Below are 27,451 nucleotides of genomic sequence, written 5' to 3'. Positions count from 1 at the left end.
TTATTAGAGTTATATCACGGTGGATATGAGGAAGCTTGCGTTTCTGTCAAGATAGTAATGAAAGATCAATTGAAAAAAAAAGAATAAAAGCTTTGTTTTTGGACTGTTAAACTAACGTTTCAAAAGTTCTTGCTTCGATTTCATAGATGGGTCGTGTCGTTTTATCAAGTTTCAGCCACGTGCAATCTATTGGGATATAAAAATGGTAAGTTTTGCAATGGCCGGGTCAAGCAGAAACAGATCCTTAAAATAACAGCCTTTTTTTTACAGTGTCAGTCTCTGTTTGGTAAGACACCTGGACAATTCATCTCTTTGTTCTTTAAAGCTCTGTCAGACAGCACAGAGGTCTCTTGTGCACAGCCGTCTCTGCCAGCGAGAGGAACCCCCAGCATGCTTGACAGTCGGGATAATATTTGTTTGGAATGAGCCGTGTCGGTTTGGCAAATATTTCTTTTGGATTTTCTGCCATGATTTTTGGATGTTGTGTCTCTTTGCTATATTTATATGAGCTCGGATGTTATTTGTAGAAAGAAAGAGTTTCCGTCCTGAATTCCTACTCTAAAACTCAGACTCAGTGATATGTAGGGAGTGTCCATGGCCATAAATGTTTACAGCTTCTTTAAGGTTCCTGTTGGCCTCGCTAACAAGCTTTCTCTTTGCCAAGTCATCAGTTTTGTGAAAGCATCCCGATCTCTGCAATGTCATGGTATTCATGTTGTCTCCACATTTATGGGCTTCACAAAACTCCTACTATAATGTAAGTTATACAATAAACTATTACATCTATCTAGAAATATTTCTTTTTTATTTGTTTGTTTGTGCATTTGCAGTTGATTTGTGAAATGTCTACTTAAATGGGAAAACTGTTCCTTTGAATATAAAGTACCAAATACAAAGAAAGGAACAATTTTTGCAACCTATTTATTGTAATTCATTATTATTTTGTACCTTTTCTTCTAAATGTGATTAAACAATGCATTTAATTAATGTTAAATAATATTTGCAACATATATATTTAAATAAAAAAAATCTTGTAAATACAAACAATTCTGTATTCAAAAAATATTTGAACATTTTTAATGAACTTGTCTTTTTTAATAATAATATTATCATGTAAATATATACAATTATTAGGCAAAAATGTATTTTCACCATCAAATCACCAACAACTATATACAAAGTCAACGAACCCAAATTTTTCTAATGCAACTCCAGTCTCAAATGTGCGTGTGTTTGTCTTTGAGTGTGTTTAAAGTATGACACTCAGCGCTGGCACTGAAACATTACTGTGAGATGTCGTGCCCTTCACTGCAATAGCATCCTTTCCTTGCTCTCTAAAAGCCTGGGTCAGCGGTTCACACCATATAACGACACATGTGAATCGACCATGTCTGCATGTGTGTGTGTGTGTGAGAGAGAGAGAGAGAGAGAGAGAGGGGGGTGTTGAGAGAAGGGAGAGTGAGCGGCACAGTATTTCACATTTATGTGCCCTTAAGAGACCGGATAGCTTTAGGCACGAGCGAGGTTGTCACGCAAGTTTGTGTGTGTGTTAAAGACAGAGCATGCACAAGAATACTGTCTGCAAACCATATTTCATAATGAGCTGCAATTATTCAATAATATGTGTGGCAAATATGATTAACATTTAAATGTCTAGAAACAAAAACATTTTGTTAGTATTTTTTTTTTTTTTCAAATAAGGTCCCATTAGTTTATGTTAACATAAATTAATGCAGTAACATTAACTGACAATGAGCAATACATTTATTACTGAATAATCATAAATTAAATAAAAACACAACTGTTTGTTGGTAGTTCATCTTAGCTCGGGTTCATTAACTAATGTCAACATATGGCTTTTGATTAAGTTTTTTTAATGTGTTAGAAATTTGCAAAACGATCATGTAATTTTTTATTGTTATAATGTATTGTAATTAACAAATGAAATTTTATCGTTCTCTAAAAGATTTAAAAACATCTCATATTGGTCAGCTGGTTTTGAATCAATTGCAAATTTCATTTTATTATTACTGTTATTGTTGTTGCGGTTTTTTTAAAACAACAAAAATCGTGAATATATTTATACTCTTATATAAACACGTATACATTTTTAAAATATAATTTTTTTTGTATATTTATATACACATAATAAAAATACACAGTACACATATATCTTCTAAACAAAAAATGTTATTTACAAATCCTAATTTAATCTATTAACCATTTGACAGCACTATATTATTTTATTATCAATGCCAAAAATACTATTACAGCACAACACATCTGTGGGAACTGTGGTACTTTTTTAAAAGAGTAAAGGTTTTTACCTTCACTTTTTCAGCAATCGAATACATCATTGCTCAGTAAAAATACAGATTTTTCATTTTTTTATGAATCTTACAGACATTTTTTTGCACTAGAATTAGAAATGTGGATATGGCATTCTGAGGAACTCCCAAAAAAACCAGAACCCTGATAGTCTTCAGTCATGTCACAGCTCTCAATCATTTCCTCCTTGCGGTCAGTTTTAGATCGTGTAGAGGGCGGGACTCTCCCATGCTAGCTAACATTGGATTGGACAAAAATCTAAATTTACTATCTTGCAAGGGATCTACAATAAATTCGATCCGTTTAAAAAAAGTAAATGTAAATTATCAAAAAGCTGTGATAGATTTCCTTAAAGCTACAAAAAAAACTAAACTCTGGCAGTCGAGGTGTTAAACAAAACATCACTGGCTTCATTCTGTTTTACATATAAACAATAATTTTCTCCAGTGTGTTCCAGGTCTGCTCTTCTCACCAGCTGTGTCAGTATGCCACGTCCTACTTCCACAAGAGATCACATCATTTCCTGTTTATTCAGCCTCCGGGCGAAGAAGCCGAGCAATCCGATTGGCCGCTTAACGTAATAACTGTCAGACAGGTTGACTGATTGGCCAATATGAGACGGTGACTCTGCTCACATTCACTGGACGCCGTCGACTCTCTCCTGCTCTCTCTTCATCCCCCTGAATGGCCGTTGAGTGCCTCCTTTCAGCATTTATCAGCTTGAGACGTTTATAGTTTTTTCAATTAAAAAACCGCAGTGGATGTGTGACAATGACCCTGATGATAATTGCACACAGCGGTGCAGCTTGAGATTTGTATGGCAGTTTATAGCATCCTCTTCCAGCTGTTGTGTTGAGTGCGCTGGTCTCACCGGGCCGAGATCTGCATCATCTGCACAGCTGTACAGCTAAAATATTATCATATGCTCTTAGTTAGGATGCAAAGTGAAGCTTTTAAGAAGAAAAAATGATGTGTGTGTGTGTCTTCACCTGAGACTGTCCACGTATTATGCAAACGAAAACATACTGACTCACGAATTACAGTGACATTTCTTATGAATTATGATTCATCGTTTTTCCACCTGATGTGATTGCGTACTTACTTTAATGCCAATTAAAATGCATTAGGATAATCTTTAGACCGTCTTTACACGACGAAACGCTCTCTCGTTTTAGTTTTCGATACTTTTTGACTGTCTTTTACAGGTTAAAAGAGCATCTGGAATGATTGCATAAACATTTGATGAACCAAATTATTGTTTATTCTCTCAATCCAATTAGACTGGGTAAATGTAAGATCATAATAATACTGGTACCTTGTAAACACAGTTTGTCAACGCGCTGATAAACATCTGTGCATCCTGACTCTTGGAAACAGTGCAGAAACCCAGGCAATCAGATTGGAACTGTTTATTTCTTACCATTTTTGTGTTCTGCATGCTTCACATGATCTGTTAACCGGTTGTGGCATTTGAGGATGAGAGAAGAAATGGTCATATGTCCACAAATGTAAATATAGTAAATGTGAACCCCACTTTAACATCTTCAAACAAGAAATGCAATTGTATTTGAATACAATTTCTACATCTGTTAACAAAAAAGCTATAAAAACTTCTAGAATGTGTGCTGTGTTTAAGATTTATTTGAATTTTTGTATTTATTTTTTGTACATATCTTCACTAATTTTTCATAATATGATCATTTCAAAAATGTCTGAAAGATATTTGATATATACATATATTGTTTTATAATCTTTGTTTATTTTTTTGCAATAATATATATATATATACACATACATATATATACACATATATATATATATATATATATATATACACATATATATATATATATATATATATATATATATATATATATATATATATATATACATATACATATACATTACACACACATATACATACATATATACATATACATATTCTGATATATATGTGTGTGTGTGTGTGTGTGTGTGTTCATATTTATCACACTTATGTTGAATAACACTGTTGTTTTTAAACTGACGTCATATAAATGTGTCACTTTAAATGGTAATGAGTGAATAAATGAAGAAACAGGAAAAAGCCTGGATTTCAACACCGACTGCAATGAACGTTAGTGACACAACCTCAGATCACACAGAACACACCTCTATTACCACCTGCTTTCTCATTATCACCTTCAAACATTTCGACATCACCGAATGCTCACTTAATGAAAATCTTGCACGAAAGAAAAATACAACTCTTGCTCAATGATGTGTCGGTTTGCCTTCCCTAAAGAAGGCTTCTGACTAGATGCAATGACTTTTAACTGAGTAATAAGTTTGACATAACTGATTTCACTGTGATTTTTACACCACCGAGATCTGGACCCTACAAACGCCAGCAGATCAAAAGAGCAAACTAAAAGCAGTGCGTGGAACATAATACTCACATGGAAACATATGGAAAATAAAACCACAAACACAAAGCAAATTAAACGGCTTCCGGCCCCTAAAATGAAAGCACAAATTGGCAGAGTGTCTCATTACCGTTCGGACTCTTGCCAAAGACAAATCCGAGCAACTACAGAGTCAGCAATCACAGCTTAATAATGATAAAAGCAGGCACAAAAATCCGGGGAAAAACAAAGGAATGAATGCTCAACGGGCTCTAAACGACAGGCAGAACCGAATCAGGCTAAGCGAAGTTTCAAAATCCCGGAAATAAAACTAATTTAAATTAGCGTAATGACTTTAAATCAGGGATGTGGTCACCTACACAGCATTCACCTGCGATGTGTTATATCCATACTCCTCGTGTAACATTTTCCGTCATTAACACTTATTATTCATCATACACTCGTATAAGCAAACACTTAGATGCTTTGGGAGTATTACAATCCCTTAAAATAATACCAATTAAACATTTATTGACACACAGAGAGAGAACGAGCGCGCGCGAGAGAGGAGGAGGAGGAGGAGATAGAGTACAGTAAAGCAGATCTGCTCCAGGTGGGACGCAGTCAGTCGGCGTTATTTTTAAGAGAGCAATGGGATAGAATGAGAGAGAGGAGGGAGGTGAAGATGAATGTAGTTAATTAAGATGAGCAGGCAGTGAAGACAGTGCAGAATTACACAAACACTAATTAGAGTCTTCGTTAGGGGGCACAAAATGAGAGCAGCGCATCCATCATCTCCTCTCTCCTCTCTCTTTCCTCCCTCATTCCAGCCTTTCTCTCCTCTGCTCGTTTTATTCTATTTCTTCTTTTCCTTTTTAACTTATCGGCGTCTTAGTTTGTGCTTCCCGTTTGTGGCGGTGCCTCAGTCGCACGGGCCCCTTCCCCCATCATCATCTTTATTTGAACCTCTCCTCTCTAGGACCCCTCCCGCTCTCTTTTATTATAGACATGAAATTCAGCGTCAGCACAATTTTTATTGTTTCACTCGTCCTCTTTAGTCTGTCAATGTACCATGTCTCTCTTTCTGCTCTCCCTCGGTCCATTTAACCTCCATTTATCTATCTGTCAATCCATCTATCTATCTATACAGGAAAAAAAAAATGGTTTGGAATTTTGATTTTTCCTAGCAAATTTCATTCGTTTAAAAGAAACTGTAACAAAATGCTTTAGTAGAAATCTAATCTCGTCTCGTACACGAGTTGAAAAAGCTAACATGAAACAAACATTAATAAACGTACTGAAAAAAAAACGCTTTTAACTCAATTCCTGTTTTAAATGACAATTTACATTTCGAATGACAATGATTTAACCATCAATTTACCAAACAAATGAATGGAATGTCAAAAATGCAATACATATGCGATTTCTAGGATTTGTTGATGCCTCTTCCTATTGTGAGACAAATGGATATAAACAATCAAAGTACAGCCAAAGGGGGAAGTTATGATGTAAGTCAGTGAGCTAGATCTGAAAATATAGATCTCATTTATGACTGATGTTAGAAATATGGAACAAATGAGAGATATTATAGTTTCATAACCTCCAGCATTCACAGGCTGATCAGCACCAGCTGGGTGACAGAAATTACAAATCAAATCTGACTGCCTGAACGGGCCGTCTGGGGGAGAAAATCAGGGCAGAAAATGACATAACATTAAAAGTGCAGTTTTATAAGCGCGGGATAACTTTTGTTGTAAGGAAAAAAATCGTTCTACTCAAAACAGAAAACAGAATATGTTCACACTAAATGGGTGAATGGTGCAAGACAAAAGCTTACAAAATGCTGTATAATGTATATAGAATATATAAAGTATACAAAATCAAATAAAGAAGTATCTTGGATTATCGGTTTATTTGTATGTTTTTGTTTTTGTTGTGTGTGACCGAACAAATTAAATCTACACAAAAGTCATGGGAGGCCCGAAAAAAAAAAACCATATCATTGCCATTTCATAAAACGGTCAAATTATGAAACTAAATTTATCAATATGACACATAGTCATGAGAGACTATATGATCGTTTCTTTTATTTTTCTGCACTTTTCTGCACCAGTGACTTTGATTTTGTAGACAAGAGATTTCAAATATTTATATTTAAAATTTAATATTGACCTAAATTAAACTCACTAGGAAATATGAATAAAACAAAACGCCAAACTATTTAAGGTTCAAGAATTTTATAAAACTTACTTATTAAACTTATAATTCTGAAATCAAAATGTTGCGCACTCAAGTATGAATATACTATTCTAAATTTTAACATAAAAATGAAATATGCACATTTTACTTGTCAGTGAAGTCCATAAATAAAAGTATATTGACGATGCCAACAAAATAATTGTGGACATGTTTGCTGCATGTACTCACTGGAGCACAGAAATAACCAAATAACTAAAACATGAACATAGTTGCCATTCTAGATCCGTTTAATCTCCATATTTGATTTTCTTTAATTACAGTATCCGATTTTGCTAATACGTAATTAGAGAAGTGGCTCTTTTGCAGTTGTTGCCATGGTTTTGGATTTCAGTTCTGCTGGGTCATTAGCTGGTTTAATAGTATTCTTCCTGAAATAGACAAAAACCTCTCTCCTCTGAGACATTACATACGCTCAAAGAAATAATGTCTCATCTCTCTTACGACACTGCGCTAATGTTATGTCTAGACAATTTCTGCTTCTCTCCAGGCATTTTACCATAAAACGATGGGAAGGTTGATTAAGTCACTCGGCGGGTTTTAGTGTTGCTGTGCTCGCGGTGCCACGATTTAGTTTCTCTTCTTCACTCTTTTCTCCGACCACCAGGAGGTTTAGTGATTTCACAGGTGAGAACAGCGTTGATATTTGCAACCGCGTCAGCGCTGTCGGACGGAATATCGTGCGCCCGTTTAGATGCTCGATTGCATTGTGAGTCCCGATTATCAGAGCCGTGGGAGCACCTCCACCCATCTCTACTGTGAGTCACAGAGCTTTAATCTCATAATCTGTGAATGTGAGATCCAACCTATTTCCCATTTGCTAAAAAACAGCGTAAAGAGTGTAGGCTAAAAAATGTGTTCTCCAGCGTGACAGTAGCACAAGCTAGGCCTACATGTTTCAATGAATCGAGCCTCGTATCTATGTTTTTAATCAAATGCATTCACCTGAACGCCCTTTTCTCTCAGATAGCATGGAAAAGTCTTGCTCTCTAGAATGAGTTAACCTTAATTAATCTTAAATGGCTCTGTTCAAGCTATTTATGATTTAACGACTTAAATCTACACAAACAACCATGGGAGCCCTGAAAAATAACGACAACAAAAAAACTATAGAAACCATGACAGAAATTCAGGTTTCACTACAAATAGCATTGCAAACATTACAAGCCATCAACTATTAACCATTAAAAATGGTTTTCTGTAGTGTGTTTTGGGACATAGCTTATTCCATTAGGATTTAGTGGTTTTAACAATAAATGGAGACAAATTACCAGTAGAGAGCCACAGGGACCAATACAGTTTCCATTACAATTGCCATTATAATCAGATAAAGCATTACAAATTCTGTAATTGTTTCATTCTTTTTTTTTTTTTTTTTTGGCCAAAGTATCCATCACCATACCATTCTTTAGGGCTTTCTGAAGTGACCAGCTTTGAGCATTTTGGTTTGAAACGATCTTCGTATTGCGGACCATGATTCTCACTTTAAAGTGCCCTTCAGAAGCTGTCACTTGTACATGCACAGGTCTACTAAAACAGCCATAGATACACAGTTACTCCACCCCAAAAAGAAACTTTAAATCGTTAATAAATTTGTTCATTTTTAATCACTTATCCCCAAGTCGATCCAAACCTGTAAAGCTTTGCACGTCTATGTACAACACAATTTAAGACATTTTGGATAAAAACCACGAGGCTTCTGATTGTCCCATTGACTGCCAAGTAATGAACACTAAATAAAAAATAGTCCATCTGCCATCAGTGGTGTAATCTGTATTTTATGAAGCAACTAGAATACTTTTTGTGTGCAAAGAAAATGAAAGCGTATCCTTGTTGTGAGTCTGACACAGAACAGCGTACACAGTTTGTGTTCAGCAAAATTGCACTACAGTGATGCAGAGAGACACAGAGAAGACACATTTTTAAATAAATTTGTTATTTTCATTATATTTGCATATAAAAAGTATTCACTTCATAACATTACAGTTGAACAATTGATATTGCATGGTCTTTACTACCTTTCTGTGCCTTGAAAATGGTGGATGTGCTGCTGTCTGAAGAGTCAAAAAGCTAAAGATAAACCAAGGTTTGGAACAACGAGGGTAATTAATGATAGAATTTTGATTGAACTAACCCTATTAAACTACAGTTAGAGTAGCAAAACCACATAATTAATCCACTTAACTTTAAATATAATTTGATGGTATAGCTGTTATAGTTTATTATATATAATTTGTAGAATAATAATTGATTGTAGTTTAGTGTATTGTATTGTATATTTTTTTTGCTACTTGTTCTAAACTGTAGTTAGAAGGAAGTAGATTTAAATCTGATATCAGTAGATTCCAAAAATTCGAGAGATGTATCAGACAGGTAAGAAAGTTGATGAATTTGTTTTTAATTGTCTTTGGTGTTCTTCGCTCTACTAACGCATTTATTCACACACACACTTACACACAAACGTTAAAGCATAAATGTGAGCACATTTGTAAACCTATGATGCTGTGGATGTATATATATCCTGATGGATGTCTTTTTATGTGAATCTGGCAGTGAATAAAGATGGGAAAGAGAGGAAGGGAGAAGAATACAATGAGAGATATCAAGAGAGACAGCCACTTAAGCAGAGACTAAACTATTTAACCGTTTCACCCAGCTTTGCTCTACCTGTCAGGCCCGGCTGACTCTGATTGAGTGTATGTGCCTGTGCACCGTGCTATTATACAGTATCAGAGACACAGCAGAGTAAGCAATGCAATCCCTGAGTTTGTAAAACATTATGAATTACAAAAAAACGTTAGTTGATCTAGTTGCACTAAACCGATTTCAGTTTTCTGCACCTATGGACTTTATTTAGTTTTGGTTGTATTCTGTAACAGTGTTGCCGTCTCTCAACTCTTGCCTTTCTTTCACCAATCCATCCATTCTCCAAGGCCTTGCGCTTACAGATCCGCTTCTCCTCATTCTGCCTATTTCTCTCTCTCTCTTTCTCTCTCTCTCTCTCTCTCTGTCTCTCTCTCCCAGGATCTTTAGGTTGATTTATTGCTTCTTGTTGGAAAGGTTGGCGTTTTAATAACTCAAGTCCTCCACGCTAGAAAGAGAGGAAAAAAAAAACTAAAAAAAACTTTTGTAAGCGCAAAATAAACACGTGGAAAAAGCTTGGTTTTCACTTTTTTTCCTCTTTATATATACTGTCAGATTTTTTTTTTTTGGAGGATTATTCTATGAAAGAAGCTTTTTTCATTTGATTTTTTTCCAAATCTAGATAATTATTTCTCTAATATTGTATGCACTGTAGTTAAACAATAATAATTAAACATATCTATACTGTAAACTAGCATAGAAAAATGTGTAAAACTTTTTGCTTGGTTTGTTTTTCATTAACTTGACGTTCTAAGTATTATGTTTCTGTACACTGTAAACGGAAACTATAAATAAATAAATAAATATATAAAAGTTTACTTAAGACAAGAATGCATTTTGGTTTTAGGATAACTTTGATGGTTTTGATCCACTTCAAATGTTATAAATATTGAAAAATTTTGAAAGGCTTGCTTTCGCATTCATTTTGCCTTTAACTCATAATGAAAGTAAAAGACAGCCAAGCACATAAAAAAAAAAAGTTACAGCAAAAATATTTTTTAAATGTCAATATTATCATATTGTAAAAGCTGGCATTAAATGATAATTGTTAAATTAATTATATGCACGTGCACACACACATACGAGGATCACAAATGGCAAATGTTTTGTAGACTAACCATATATTTCTACTTACCTTTAGCTGCAAAGAAATTCTTCATTATAATGACTACATTATGACTAAATTGGATAAACTGAGAGAAAGGGGTCAGATCAGTTAGAATAAGCTTCTTAAAGTAACAACAGCGCAGTTGCACTTTATGAAATCCGATTGGCGAAAAGTAAATCATAAAGGCCTATCTGTGTCGGATATTCTAATGCTCTTTAAGCTGAAATCCCATCCAAATACCAAACATGTGGTTTAACAGCATTGTACCTGCAAACGTGATCTTGCATGTTTGTATTTAATAATTCCTCTAAATCCTCGATCGCTATCAAACAGCACGGAAGCCTATGAAAGGAGAACCATCCTAATAAAGGGCTAATGGATAAGAGGAGGAAATAATGAAAGGCCAGAGTGGGAGAAAAGCGAGAGTGATTTCCAACACTAAGGGAAGACTTTATATAGAGGCCGATTATTCACACTGATCATTAGAGAGAGATATCACTTTCACTCATTTACTGAAAAGAGCGAGAGAGGGGGTGGAGAGGAGAAGAGGGTAATCATTAGAATGATATCACTTTCCCTCTGTCTCTAATGAGCGACAGAGCGAAAGAGCGAGAGATTGAGAAAGCAGACAGACAAATAAAGAGGAAAAAACAACAAACTGGGTGAAAGGACGGATGAACAAATGGACAGTGCATACTGAAACTACTGCTAATCTGTTTGAGTTGATGGATGTATATATTACCTACACCATGCCATGTAAACAAATAAGCCGAGTCGTATTATTATGTAGCGGTCCATTATACCAATCAAGCACTTTTATGACAGCATAATAATATTCTCTCTGCCCACACACCTCCGAGTGTCAACTAAAATGCAAATGTCTTTTACAGAATCACGTACACAAATGCAGACACAATCAAACACTGTGATTATGCATATAAGCCCGAATCAATCCTACTGCCTTGCATATTTACATGTGCGTGAGCAATTAACAAAGCTTGAAGAGACAGACTTAATTACAATACATAAATTGGGATTAACAGAAACACAGTGTATTAGAGTTTTAATTAAACATTCATTATTTATTTCACAAACACAGGAACAGGAACAAGTAGAGGAGACTGGGGCGAAATGAAGGAGGAAGAAATCTGCACCATCATCTCGAGCCTATCCCGTCCTCCGGCTCTGCATGTGCCCTCTGGGAACAATTAACTTTTACTTCCCATCAGCACGAGCCGCCCATGCTCCCTAAACCCACTTTAATACATCCAGCCACACCTACAAAAGATGTCTATCGCACTTTAACCATCCAAAATTATGCCTTCTATAAACATGTGCCTTGGTCAAATCTCACAAGACCAAAATTCGAGTGGTTATGCAGTCTAATATACGTCCGCCCTTAAAACTCTGGCCCTGATAAAGCCCTAAAGCCCACCGGACCACTCGTTTTCAGGGAAGACAGAGCAAGATGAAAGAAGAGTCTAAATTAATTGCCTGAACACTACACTGGACTATGTGCTGACAATGCTTCCCAGCACTGCGTGAATAGGATAGGGGTGAGAAAGACATTGAGTAGTTACTGTGTAGGAATCAGAGACTCCTGGGTAATAAACATTATGCCAGGTCTCCATATATACACACACAATCGCAACGCATTCGACAAAGGGTCGGGGTTCTCAACTGGTGGGTGGCGATTCTGTTTTGGGAATTGAAGACAGCAGGAAAAAAATAACAACGCTAAAAGTATATAATTAGTCTAGGATTGAAAGGAAATAAGCTTACAAACTTGCTTCTTAAAGATAAAAAAAAAAGCATTTGCTGGTTGGGTATGTTTTGAAGAATGGCTCCTTAGGGCTGGGCAACATGTAGCACGGTATATTTGTGTGCACCTCGTCACTAAAGCCGTTTCTTTAGCTGTAAATCTCCTCCAGTTGTTTTCAAATGGAGCGTCAGTTAATACACAGAGCCGTAAATCACTGATAAGCTACACAATATCACATTCAGTTTCACGAGTGATTCCACGCTTCAAATCAAACCTAACTAGCATATGCTTTTTTTTTTTCCAATAGGGTGTTTTGCTGTTGACGTCAAAGACAGTGTGTTGATGTTCCCAACTAAATCACTAAATCAATTGGTAACAAAAGACACTGGAAGTCAAGCCTGCAACCTTTACCAAAAAAAGTAAGGACCAAAGCTAACGCTTCAGCTTTGGTGGTACGCGGGAAGGAGACCGGAGGTCTTTTTTATGGATGTCAATGGAGAAGAGGCTTCATTATGCTGAGTAAATAGCTTTTGTGAGGAAACAGGTTATCATTTAATGAATCGACAGCCTATCGGCTAATCTTCAATTTATTTGCCTCCAAACAATGGTTTTGTATTTAACTATTTTAGAGTTTACACTCTAAAAAAGCCATTTCTGACAGTCACTGAATTTTTGTAAGATTCAATTTTTGGCACTTCACATTCATTTCTTTAGTATCTGTAAACGCGGTTGACTGTCATACAACGGTTGACTGAAATTCAAATGTTGTCAAGGCTGTAATGTCATTGGCTGACACTGCACACATGATCCAAGTTGACCATTAGGAATTGCTGAATAAGTTATTTTGGTTTTCTTTCCTGAAGAAATATTGAAGTATTCTTGTAGCTTTATAAAATTACAGCTGAACCATTCTTGTCACATACACTTTTTTGAAAAAGATCTTACTTAGTTTCTCTGTAACATTTCACAATGCTACAATGCTCTCTTTGTAGGGTCAGAAAGTTCTTCATCAGAAATATCTTAATTTGTGTTCTGTAGAGCATGACGAAGAATGCATTTAAACTTTTTTGCTTAAACAGTGTTGTGTGGACCAGCCTTCAGGCTAGCTTCAGACTTCTACTATATATCTCACATGTGTTGAGCATCGATTGGATTTCCAAAGTAAAAAAAATGGGTTCTGTAGCAAAACCAGTTAAACCTATTGCTTTAGATGCTATGCTCTGCTCTGCTGTACTCGTGTGAATCACAAACATTCTTTCTCAGGTTGTGTACTGTATTCTCAAGCTGCCATGATAGTGTACTTTTATTGTCTAAGTGCTGTCATATTTGAACAGCTTTGGCAGAAGTCAATCCCTGCCTGAAAAGTAAATGCCCAAAAAGGGAATGAGGGAGAGAGAGATGAGATAGAATAGGAGCAGATCACCAAGGCAGCAAAGAGGAGTGATGAGAAGGAATTTAACAAGAGGAAAAAAGTGAAGAAACATCCTCTGAATACACTGGGTACCACTAGGAGGTTGCCAATAACAAGTGTGTGGGAAAGACAAGTGTGTGTAACCAGGAAACACAAACAGAGAAAAGAGAAAGGAAGAGTTGAGCAAGGACAAGATAAGATGTGCAAGTAAAATGATACGGGGATCGATTCCTGGAAAACACACATACTGATAACATGGACACCTGGAATGTACTACAGTAACTTTCAGAGAAGATTGTTTTTGGTTAAATCAAGATTTTAGGCCAAAATATGTTCACCGGGTATGCATTTTATGGTCTTCAGAATTAAAGGGATAGTTCATCCAAAAAAAAAAAAAAAAAAAACAAACTCTCAAGTTGTTCCAAGCCTGTATAATTTTCTTTCTTTTGCTGAGCACAAAATAAGAGACTTAAAATATGGATAACCAAACGCTTGCAGGTCCCACTGACGTCAATGTTATTTTTCCATGGAGGTCAATGGCTACCTAGCAGTAACTGTTTGGTTAACCTTATTATTGAAAATATCGTATTTTGTGTTCAGCAGAAGAATGAAGCTGTTTAGAGCAGTAGATGGGGAAAAAAAAAAGTTTAAATTGTTCAATTGTTTCCTCCCTATGTAAATTATACATTTAAATGAACAAAACGTCTTTTGATTTAGCAATAAAAAATTTTTTAAAAAAACATTAATATATTAAATATACATTAATAAATACAAATTCTGAACAATTTTTTGTCACATCAAATAAAGCAATGTTACATCAAATTCTGTATTTGTTTTTATACAACAAACATTTAGCTTCATTATACCTTTTCTTTTTTCAGTTGATTAAAATAGTCCTGTGATGTGACAAATTAAATATATCCTATATATATATTGCATATAGCACGTCTCTCCATGAACGAGCTCATAAAAGTGCATGTTAACAGTTAGTACAGAGCAATATTCTATTTCAAATAGTTCTAGATGAAATATTGAAATATAGCATGTCACACAGCAGGAAGTCACTGTCACTGCTTGAAGTTTCGTGTCAACTAGATGCATAAATATAATGCAGATATCACAATGAGTCAGTACCGATTCTGAAATTTCACATCATCAGAGCAACATATGAAGAAAAATATGTTTGATTTTCCTTTATTTCACCTTTATTAAAAAAGACATTCATCACTCGTGTCAAACACAGACTGCTGCTCAATATCATTCGCAATCATATTTTCATATGATTGACATTCTTGTGTGCAAGTGTGTGTTAGTCAGGGATAGAGACAGCAGGCAAGAGCCTAAAGAAGAAATAAGAGGACAGGCGAATGAAGGCATCAGTCAGTACATAAGGAGACACACTGAGTTTCAAACAGGATAGAGGGAGCAGCAGAAAATTGAAGGGAAAAAAATGGAGCGATTGAGGGCAGAGGGGGGAGGAAAGAAAAAGGCAAAAAGAACATTTTGTAAACAGGTCTCTATAGTAACCAGTGCATAATTTGCTTGGTGGGAGCGAAAGAGGAAAAGAGAAGCGTTTACCGACTCGGCTTGAGCCCACCACTGTAATTACCCCTCAGAGAGAAAGAGAGAGAGACAGCTTAAGAAAGAGAAACTGTGAGAAAAACATAAAGGCTACAGCTCAACCTGAATGCCTGCGAGTGACGTGTCTTCCTGCTCGTACGTGTTTGCGCGTTTCGTGTTGGCAGGGCAGGTTTTTGGCTAGTTTTTCGCTCTCCCTTTCATTTACGCGAACAAAAGCTCACGCGCTCTCACCTACACGCATAAACACAGCAGAAGGACAACACAAACCTGAATGGATGCATTCAGTCACATTGTCTTTAGCTGTGAAGTGCCAACAATATGCACCGTGTTAGGCCAAGTATAAAAGCCGAGCGTAAATCCATCAATCCCAGGTCTCATTTGTCTTTGCTATCACACTTTTTTCATTGAATTTGAAATGCAACAGGGGCAGTTTAGAGAGTGAAAAGCGAAAAGTCTCCCTCTCTCTCTCTCTCTCTCTCTCTTTCTCCCTTCGAGTTTGCATGTGGGCAGCCTAATTAATTGAGCAGTGCCTCTGTGAGTCCGTGTGTGTGTTACACGCCGGTTGAGAGGAAAGTTAATTATAGAGGGGAGAGTGGTGTGTACAGCCTGGTTGATTACAGTACGGCGGATTGGGAAAATGTGTGTTTGTGTATGTGTGTGAGACTGTCAGTCTGCGCCTGTACAGATAACAGGATTAACTCTCCCCTGACAGCTGGAGTACAACAGGGACGGAGAGAGAGAAACAAGAGAGAAATGAGGGAGGCGAGGAGGACATAAGTGACACTGATAGGGTTGAGGGATTTATGGAGAGAGAGAAAGACCAACTGCTGTCGTTTCTAAGAACACTTACTAACCTCGCGCTTTACTTAGACTATATTAAACGAGCTGTTTATAAAACTTCAGAGAGGAAAAGAAAAGTTGGCACGGCTTTTGAGTAAGTAAATGTTAGATTGCAAAAGTGTTGACAGAGTTCTTTGAAAATAGGTCCTTTTGATTTACAATATTGTTCAATTAGCTAGATTTAAAAAATAAAATAAAATAATTATATATATATATATATATATATATATATATATATATATATATATATATATATATATATATATATATATATATATATTATTTATTTATTTATTATAATATATAAATAATTTTTAATGATTATTATTATTCCGCATAAGGATGTATTACATAAAACTAAAGTGAAAGTAAAGGCTTACATTGTTATAAAAAGAAGACTATTTCAAAGACATCTTGAAAATGTTAAGCAGCACAACTGTTGCAACCTATTGGCAGTGATTTCCGACAGATCACGTGACTTTACAAACAGACATCAGCTGTGTAAATACATTAAAAAAAAATTCTATAAAATTTGATCAAATAAATGATGAGCATTAAAGACTTCTTTCAAAAATATTAAACAAGTCTAAGTGAATCCAGACATCTGAACCTTAGTGTAGTATACATAGTTTCACATTTTATTTCATGTTGCATTGTCTGAGAAAATAGCATGTTATGTAGTTCTTAAAAATTGAAAACTTTTTAACCATTACAGGCCCAGGTCGTGTAGTGTAACACTTCTAATAACTATCATTATGAGCATCGCTCAAAATGAAAAATGAAAAACCTGTAATTTACTCGCTCTCATGTGACAGAGTTTTCATTTATGGGTTAACTATTCCTTTTAATTGCTACGACTGCATCATTTAATACTTAACAGATCACTGAGAATGTTAAAAATCAGTTAGAAATGTATTGCAATGAAAATGTACACTAACGGGGTGGAATGTTAATGTTTTTTGCAACGTAGTATTTCAAAAAGGTTGAACATTTTGTAGCACAGGTCACAACTGTCAATTAACCTCACTCACGAGCACACAACAAACACTCGCATCACACAAACAAGTGGCTCAAACTAATGTAAAAATGTATTGCATACATTTATTTACTGCACAGACCATAGCATGTGCAGCATATATATCTCACTGTACAGCACTGAGTGAGGAGAAGTTCTTGATGTTTTATTTTAAAAAAAAGCTTCTTTTTTTATTGAGTAGATTCATATATTCTATGATTCGTCCTTGTGCATTTATGTTCTATTAAAAAAAAAAGGAAATATTTTGACTACTTACTAGCTCAGATGACGTCTTTCGTCTCATAGGACCTGCATTTTCTCTTGGTGGAGCTTGTCATATCCGCTCTGATATGCTGATCGCCGGAAAAACCACTCATTAGAGGCCTCTCAATTGTCCTGAAGCACAAATGAAGCAATTTCAGAGATATGCACCTATAAAAAATTATTTATAAAAAACAATTTACTCTGCTAAAATATGTAAATGCAGATAGTTTCACCTGTGCAAGCGTTTATTGTGTTTTGGATTGTTTAAGAGTGCAATTCATAATGCAAAAAATATGCATAGTATTTTTACTATAAGTACTGTGGAAGTCAATGGTTTTTCATTCATTTTGTTTTTTGCACACAGAAATTCGCATAAAAAAAAAAAAAGGTTTTAATTCACATTTTTACAGAGAACCCCACAGCTTGAGCTAAAATACAGCTTTTCTTACTCTTTCACTGTATGCAATTAATTTTTTAATATGAAATATCTGTAGTATGTAATAAAATTCCCCCCTAACACAATTATAAGGGCACCCAGGGTGATTTTTTTGTTTTTATATTATTATTTTATGATTAAATTAAAGCTGAATCATTGTTTGTGAGTGAACTTGTTTGCAAGCAGATTTCATACACAAATTTGTTCATACACACACTAATGAGAACATTAGTGAGACATTTTACAGCAACTTTCGGAAATACTAACGCATCTGGTTAAATGGCACCGATATTTTTAACTCACCCCTGGAGTACTGGGGTTGTTAACCGCAAGACCACCGCAGGAGAGAACGTTAACTATTGCGTACTTGTGTAAAATATGCTTCTAGCATAAAAGTACACAGTAACACAATTCAGCAATATTAAGCTCTCATACCCCAGTGCATGCTGGGACGATTGCGAATGGGACTGAACCACTAAATAAAAGACTTTTCCTACCAGTGTAGGTCTATCTGAACACAACCAGCTTCCTTTGCATGTTCATACGACCCCAAAAAAAAACACATATCTCAGCTCCTGAAAGTTGCTGGAACTTCAGTATAGTAGGCAAACGTGTAAAACTGCAATAATCAAGCAATTATTTGATGTTTCATTTTTCGCTATGGATCATTTTACACCGCATATTGGCAGTCTGTCATCTTGCGCTCTTGTTCAGCTTACTAAAACGACATAAAACAGGAGCAGGGTGAGACGGGGACGCAAGTTTTGGAACAACACCTGATTGCAGGAGCAGGAAACACACTTCAGAGCAGCTCCTAGAGGAGCACAAGGTGACTGTTCCCCGTTTAGCCCCGATTCTTAATTACCGCAGCACTGCTGAGACTCCCACACAATAGCCCAGACCCGGCCCACATGGACCGCTGGCACCCAGATCTTCATTTATATAAATCAGAGCTCCGCTGCGCTGCAGATATGACCTCCACAAGGGCTCCACAAAAACCTGGATATACTCTCTTAATTCCAAGACAGGACAAAACCGCGGTCAGGAAATGACACGGAGTCAGATACGAAGGCCCAGGCGTGAATACCCCTCTCCGGTGAATGGGCCGCCATTGTCATGCTGCTTTATTAATTAGATAATAACCAAAGAGGTCAATTCGGGCCTCGGCGGGAGAGACTTTTTGTGTAATTATCCCACGTTCGTGATAGCGAGGGAGCGACGAATTCTGCTTCGTTATCGGGGGGATTGAGAATCCTCCAGAGGGACGAATCACACAGGGAAAGACTCCGCCGCGCGATCATATGATATTAATGAGAAGAGGACAGGGGAATTAATAGGTTGTGCCATAGCGGGGGAAAGACTTGGAAGAATTAGCAACCGAATATACCCACCGCCGTGCTTCCCAGCGTCATCGGCGAACACTCTCCACCTGCCGCTAAGAGTGATGGGCCTGCCGCACTGCTGGTCTTACCTGCCTCGCATTACTCACATCTAGGGCCGGTAATTTAACACGCGCAGATAATAACAAGGGACCACCGACTGCTGCCGCACACGGTGGCCACGGTGATTACTGCCTGAACACGCGCTCTCCCGGGATATCTGTCGTCAGCAAGGTGAATTAATTCTGCCTCTCCCTTACCTATCAACACATTCACACGTACGCACGCAAACACAAAACACGCAGACTCCCACGGAGACGAGCAGAACCTCAGCCAAAACCTCCAGAAGCTGTCGAGCACTTCCAACAGGATCAAGGATACGTACGGAATGATGTCACTTCATCCTTGGGCTCCCGAAAGAAGGAGAAAGCAAAGACGACGACAATAAGAATAAACGCGTACAAAGTGCGCGGAAACAACACATCGAGAAGGACAAAAGTAATTGAATAGGGCTAAATGCTGATACACGCTAAATGCCCTTAATACATTCCCAGTGGTGAAGGAAAACAGCTCTTTTCATGAATAACCAGTTTCCGAGCCGGAGAACTAGGGTGTGTATTAACTGTGGAGATTTTGCTGCCAAACAAATGCCCTTTATGTTCAGCGGTTTTTATATGGATCTGTTTAAATGTTGTCATGGAGCTAGTTATTCCGGTTAATCAAACAGCCTATCATTTGGTGACAATAGCTAAACAAAAACATGATCACAATTGAAACATGTTGTATATTAACAATAATATAATATACATAAACACGCGTACATGAATACACGCATACACACGCTATCATTCAAAAGGTGTCACCAAAGCTGCGTTTATTTTATCAAAAAAAGAGAGAAGAAAATACATTGCAATAATATAAATATAATTTAACTAACATTTAATTACATTTTAAGATTTCAACTAAAATAACTTCAGATAAGACTTTATCCTTTAAGATACATTTTTCTTTGATCTGTTAAATATTTATTCAGTTCCAATGTATTACTGTCAGGCAGTCACTACTCCAGTCTTCAGTGTCACATGATACTTCAGAAATTATCCTATATGCTGATTGCTTATTACTATTATTATTGTTGAAGATAGTATTTTTTGTTGAAACCTTGCTACAGTTTTTGATGAACAGAAAATTACAAAAATTACAAAAAAACTGAACAGTATTTTATATATATATATATATATATATATATATATATATATATATATATATATATATATATATATATATATATATAATATAAATACATCATAAATGCTTTACATATATAACATTTTCTGCAGAATAACAACAAAGTAAATGACTTTCATAAACTGTAGTTGTCACCATAATTTTTTTTCTGTGTCAACTCGTTACTGTATCATCAATAGTGTAACATTTAAACAAAAATGACTGCAGGAGCAAAAAGTTCACGGGTAAAAAAAACTAACTTGAAAGACTTCTGTCCCACATTCAGTGAAAGTGGAGCTGTCAGGGCACTGCGCAGCACACCTTCAAAAACTGTGGAATGTTGGCCCCACCCCCTGTGCCACTGATTGGTTCAAAGTTTTAACGACACGCCCCGTGTCCTCCGCCCTGCCCAGAAACGCACTCCAGTCACTCCTAATCACTGTCAACATCAACGGCCGTGATTGAGAGCGTCCTGCGACTACAAACAATTGTCTTCTTTTCCTTTCATAAAAAAAAAAAACTTTGGAGTTGTTGTCAAACTTGGACCCTGTAAACCAAAATCTGGATTTACATTTGAAGAAAAACAAGTTACTTTCATGCCAGGGTAAAGTGGAATACTTCTCAGATCTTCACAGGGAAATACTAAACGTCGCAAGGAATCGCAATAATGTTTTTATGAACTTGTCTCACACGTCAGCATGTTTCGCATCTTCGTAAACTTAAGCATGTAACCTCTCATTTCATTTTAGTACGCAGAACATGCCTCTGTTCCTTAGTACACGCGTTTAGATTTCCTAAAGAATCGGGATTTGCGTTTCTCTACTAATCCAGTAAACTTCTGCAAGCGATTTTGACTCAAAATTGAGTCTCATTTCAGTTAAACCTCAGTGTAAACTTGTATCAGCCGCCCACAAGAGCTGGTCGACTTCAGTCATGAATGTGCCAAGGTGCTCTGGAGTCTGCGCTACGATGAGACTTCTGGCTCTGTTTGTACACGTTATGTCAACGACGGCAAAGAGACACGTTGTATACTGGAACTCTACAAACACACGGTAAGATCACAGTTACTTTTAATTCATACTCATCGTGCTGTCTGTTTCCAATCAACCTCACTGCGCAGGACTGCGGTTGCGTTCAGCGCGCGGCGCTCTTCAGCCCAGAGAGCGTCAAGTGACTAAGCCCCAAAACGCTCCCAGATTTGTGTTGCTTCATGTCTGTAGCCTAAAACACACCTGCACACTTTAAAGGGTTTAAGTGCGGTAACGTGTCCTCCCAAGCCTCACTGTTTCCACCAGGCAAACTTTGATCTAGTTATCCTTAAAGGTACACTGTCATATCTGATCATTAAAGTCATATACACAAAGAAAAACTTCTAGTGTTTTTATAAGTATAATATAAATGAGGTGCACTCATTCACATTAGATGACGATTAAGAGAGAGAAAAAAACTTGGTTTATTCTGCATGAGGTGGGTTTTCACCTTATGGGCGCTGCCATTTTGAAATCACATGATCATACAACCAATAATAACATCTTTAGGCCTAATTTATATAGATTTTCAGTCAGCGCTGAAGGCGTTCTGCAAAGTGGTGGATGATCAAGGCTGCATCGTTTAGCATGTGTGGCCGCTTCCTACTACACGTTATGTGGGAAGCAGTATGTCAAATAGTTTTGATTACACAGCGTTTAGAAAGAATCATCCATTAATAGATTCTGAAGCGTGCATTCGGCGGATGCTTTTCTCTCCCGTGATGCTACAGGAATGTCATTTGTTAATGACAGGAAACAGTGATGCAGCCGATGCTGTAGGTCATATGTAGCAATTCCAGATTATATGCATACTTTACGCATGCTTTACATGCCTTTAGTTTTAATACGGACCAAAAAAAAATGTTGCAACTACGTAAAAAAACAAAAATAGGTTTATTCAAATTACTGAAACAAAAGTAAATATAGAAGTTAAATAAAAATAACGAAAAACTAATAAAAAAGTGCTAAAGCACTTAAAATGACAAAACCTAAAAATAACTTCAAATATAAACTAAACTATTAATAAATATAGCGCTTGTGATTTTATGTTGCGTCTGAAGGTCCGGAATCTAAGAATGTCCATTATATGGATGTTTTCAGGATGAGACTGAGGAAAACAAACAAAGACGATCAAAACAAAAGATAAACAAACAGCTTCGGTGTGAAGCAGCAGCAGTTAGTAATTATCTTGTGTATCTGTGTTCCAGTTTCATTAATTGGGATCAGGGGTCAGAGCTTTTGTATCTGTTGAATGGGCAAATCAACTATATGCTGTAAAATCCAATGCCCTTCCGTTCCTTACAGTCTGCTGAACAATTTCTCTAGGTTTGATCAATTAGTGCTGAACGTAGCACTAATTAAATAAATCGATGTTAATGATGTGTGCATATCAGCTCTCTTCCTGTAGTGCGGCAGATCTGTCCTCTGCCTTGCTCTATGAAGGTTTAATTGGTGTCATTTGTCAGACTGATGGCACGCTCACCTGCCACTCCAGGTGTCATCTCGGTCTGGATTGGCCGCTCAGTTTGGGACAGCCTGGAGGCCCAGCTGTGCTCCGCCCCTCTTAAAACGCTTCAGACGCAGGAAGGCATTCATGTGGACATGTGTTTCAGCAACAGGCCTCATGTAGCGACACGCGAATCGTTAAAACGCTTGAAACTAGTTGTTTCATCATAGATCATTAATTTCTCATCAGAGAAAGATGGCTTTTTAAGGTTTTACAAATTCATTGTTTGGCTTTCGGTTTATTATTTATGTGATGGAGATGAGAGATTAATTCGCTCCTAGCTTGTGGGCTCACTGATTTTCTTGAATGCTAGCACGTACGCACATCCTCACTTGGGTTCGGTGCAGTCGTGTTTAGTCTTGTTATGCAGTGATGTGGTTTATTAACAGATTTAGACAAAGGCATCTGCGGACTAAACGTCAGCTCCTTCACTCCACAGCTCTCCGGTGCTGCAAACAATGAACACTATGCACAGACATCGATTTGCTGTTTACACCAAATAGTGTAATATAACCAGATTAATGAGGCTCGGTTTTTGGAGACATGAGTGCTGCAAGGTAGTCATGTTTAGCTTGCAGTGTTTCATCACATCGATACTTTGGAAAGAGTGGGTGAAAGACTTTTAGGTTTCTGTCTAACTGTGTTTGTGTGATGTTTATATATATATATATATATATATATATATATATATAGAAATTTTTTTTCTTCCTCCTTAATCTCCACTCCTGCCTTTCAGTTGTAACTGAGACGTGTACTGCTGTGAGAAACTTGTTGCTTTTCGTTTATCAGCTGACGTTTTAGATGGCCTGCCAGGTGGATAAAGCTTATAATGCGTGCTTCGCTCTTATCTGTCACGCTCTCTCGGCTCACCCCTCTATTTCCTCATGTTTTCTTACGATCTTAACCTAAAAGTTTGAAACCTGATGCAATGTCTGTGTGTGAACATACAGTGGAGTCCTCTGACTTAACTCACACACGCACAGTTTTTTCACATAAAAATAAAACTTCACACACTTATGTCGTTCCAAATCTGCGTGACTTTCCTTCTGTGGGACACAAAAGCATACGAAGACCGTGCCAAAACTAACTAAGCGGAATAGAAATGTAGAAAAGAAACCGCTATAAATAACAGCACATAATTGCCAAAAACTTAATTAAAATGACAAATATAAAAAAATTAAAAGCGTATTCCAAGTATTAAGAATTGTAACGTGAAGTGATTGTAAAACAGCACAGATTCATTGATTTTTACCCTAATTGAGCTCAATGACCATGAACAAATCATTTAGACTGGGTTTGTTAACTGGATCAGATAATTCATTGAAAAGATTCAACTTCATGGATTGGGCATTCTTGCACCAAGAAGCGTGCTAAGGCTGAGATTCTCAAAAAAATAAATAATTTTAATTAGTTCTGTCAAATGATTAATCACTGTTAATCGCATACCAAATAAAAGTTGTTTTTTACCTAATATGTAGTATGCATGTGTTTTTATTATTTAATTTTGTATACGATTAATCGAAATGTAATGATTTGACAGCACTTTTTTTAATAAATGTTTGCCATGCAGATATATTGTATTGCTTTAGGAGATTTGAAATGTCTAGACCACTTTCGTGATGATTTTGACACTTATTCTAGCTGCAGGGAAGAGAGTGAACGGTGCATTCTCCACAATATCTCCAGGACATGAAAGTGGGTACAGGTTTGGAACGACGTGAAGGTGGTTCATTTTTGGGTGAACTTGTCCTTATAGGCACAAATCCAAAATGTTTTAAGTACATCAGTGATACGTTTTCCAATTTCAGATTTTTTTTTATATCTGTGCGTTCATCTCTGGCTTGTGAGTTACTTACTGAACAAGTTTGAACACATTTCTAATACTCTTGAAATTCCAAGTGCCTCTTTCCCAACACCTCCCTTTAACCTCTCACGGCTACATGTTTCCGAAACAGGATGCAAAAAACAGTATTTTTTAAAATTGCTCATTTTGAAATAAACCAACAATTAATACCCGAGGAACTTTGAATAATTAGCGTTTGTGCGTAATGGTGGATTGTGTGATCACGCGAGTGTTAATTCATGCACACAAGCGCATCAACCCCCCGTACGCGAACCCCAAATACAACCTAGTATGTTTTCTTGTCGTTTCAACAGCGAGAGGCGGGATCGGACCTCTCAGGCAGCACGGGGGCGGACGCACCCATGCGCATGCAAATTTAAATTAAGGCTTGAAGATCAACTGTAATTTTGCTCAATCAGGGCTGCCGTGATTGGACCCCTAAGCACGTCTCGTGCTTGGCGAGGACTTCCACAATTTTCGGATAATCTCCCTACTACTTCTATAAATCATTAGCTACGAGAACCTGTGAACTGTAATCAACAAACCTACTCAGAAATAATCACACTCAGCCTCGCATTCAAAGGGAAGTAAGAAAGTGAACTCCCTGCTGCTCTCCCTCGCTTGCTGGTTATTATGTGGTTGACTGTATAGCTTAATGCATCATAGCGGATTGTATAATTATCCATATGAATGGAACTATATTTACTTCAGGTTTGTTTTTGTCTGTGCTGCCCAGCGTCTGCCCGTAATCTTCAGGAATCTGTAGCACATTTTCATGAACGGGCATTTCCCGATATTGCGAATGACCTAAGAAAAAAGTTAGGCTGCATAAATCAAAAGAAAATGTTGCGAAAACAGGAAATATTCCTCCACTTTGTGCTCGACAACCTCAACTACGCGCTTATCACATTTTTTCCTGTCGCGTAACTGTGAAATATGTTCCAGGAAACATACCCTCGCAGAGCTAGATATAGTCTCTGCTTTTAATTCCCATGTAACATTTTTTTGATGGCATATTTTCCTTTCTTTGTATTGCGGTATTTTCATTGGCTTACATATGTGACTGAAAACTTACTTACTTTGGAAATTGCTCAGTTTGTAACTGTGCATCTTTCAGGAGATGTTCCTCTTTCCTCAGTGGTTTCCTATCAGTCTGTACTGTAAAGGCCACCTGGCCCAGTGGGCATGAAGAGATTTTGGAGGTTCACAGGGGGACTTTACAGTTTGACTCTGTCCTATGGCTTGTTCCCAATTCGCTGAGGTCCAATCGGCTTCTTTGAAGAAGTCCCAACCGATATAAGTCTATGGACTAAGCATGAAACGGATATAATCTTATAAAACGGGTCTTGAGCGGTGGAATTTGGCCAGACCTGGTATGGGATAACCTTTCAATCTACCTTGGAGAAAGTCGTGTTTTGTCGCCTGTTTAATATTATAATTTAGTGATATTATGAGTTTCAGATTTCTCTGTGTGATTGCGTACGGCCGGCTTCCCAGTCGTCCCGCTGCACATGGCGAAGAGTGAGTTTCCATATTTTCTCCCTTGCCTGGATATTTGGCTAATACCCACCATACAGATGTTATCAGCAAGTACACTCCATTATCTCACACCTCCACATTGGCCAATAGCGCTTCTCTCAGCGTGACCACATCAATATCACTCACCAGTTCCCTATCCTTTGCATGCCTGGTTTTGTGTACACGTGCATGTGCATGCATTCGCCATTGCGTTATTAGAGGCTGAGCATGTTGCCAGTCTGTATGCCAGCCAGTGGCCTGAATGTGTCTTTTGGAAGATAAAATGAAGTTTTAAATTCATGTGTAAATTCATTTTCTTGGTGTCTGAAGAAATAGGTTGTTATTCAGTAAAGACGTATTTGGAGCCACACAGCGTCTTTTGCAGACTTGAAAGCAAATTGTGTACAAGTGCCAAGACAAAACAACCATTGTCTTTCGAAAAAAATGAAACATTTAAGAGCTAATGTACTTTTTAGTTGCCAAATTAGAGAACTCCTTCATATGTTTTTTTTTTAGAAACTCGTACACTTATTGAGTGCTGCTTGCCTTAGCTTCTAGTCATGAAGTAATCATGATTCCTTAATGTATGTGCCTCATATATTATATATTTTTGCAGTTCATTTGATGGTACTGAGTGAGTCTGATTCAGATTGCTTACTGTTTGCAAGTATTATTGACTAACTAATCAACTGGTTTGTAAGAGTCATTTCACAAATCACTGGAGTTTACGAGGCGGCATGAGTCATAAAGTTCCTAAATTGTCACAGGTTTTTTTTGCCATCTGGTACCCTGAAATAAGCAGTCTCTGTGCATTTATAGGTCTGAATATAAACATTTTATGTACAGTGAGCAGCTGATTTACTTCACTAATGCTATTGAAGCATAGACACATCGTGTGGTAATTGGACTGCATGCATATTT

The 27,451-nt window shown here is 37.0% G+C and overlaps 1 protein-coding gene and 1 long non-coding RNA gene across 2 annotated transcripts in view; one reads left to right on the top strand and one right to left on the bottom strand.

Moving 5' to 3' along the window:
- Window positions 1-1,977: 1,977 nt before the first annotated feature.
- LOC122360506 lies at window positions 1,978-21,913 on the bottom strand. The gene is made up of 3 exons (XR_006252811.1): window positions 21,716-21,913; window positions 17,606-17,724; window positions 1,978-3,235 (listed from the first exon to the last, which is right to left on the bottom strand). It is a non-coding gene; the product is annotated as an uncharacterized LOC122360506 (long non-coding RNA).
- si:dkey-246i14.3 (ephrin A4) overlaps window positions 21,005-27,451 on the top strand; it is a 44,922-nt gene continuing 38,475 nt past the window's right edge. The window contains exon 1 of the mRNA XM_043261164.1: window positions 21,005-21,686. Coding sequence (XP_043117099.1) covers window positions 21,568-21,686 — 119 coding nt within the window. The 5' untranslated portion in view covers window positions 21,005-21,567. The remainder of the gene's footprint in view (window positions 21,687-27,451) is intronic.

Source organism: Puntigrus tetrazona, chromosome 16 (assembly GCF_018831695.1).
Source record: "Puntigrus tetrazona isolate hp1 chromosome 16, ASM1883169v1, whole genome shotgun sequence".
Lineage (NCBI taxonomy): Eukaryota > Metazoa > Chordata > Actinopteri > Cypriniformes > Cyprinidae > Puntigrus > Puntigrus tetrazona.
Note: the sequence above shows the minus strand (reverse complement) of the source record. Positions and strands in the feature narration are given on the sequence as shown.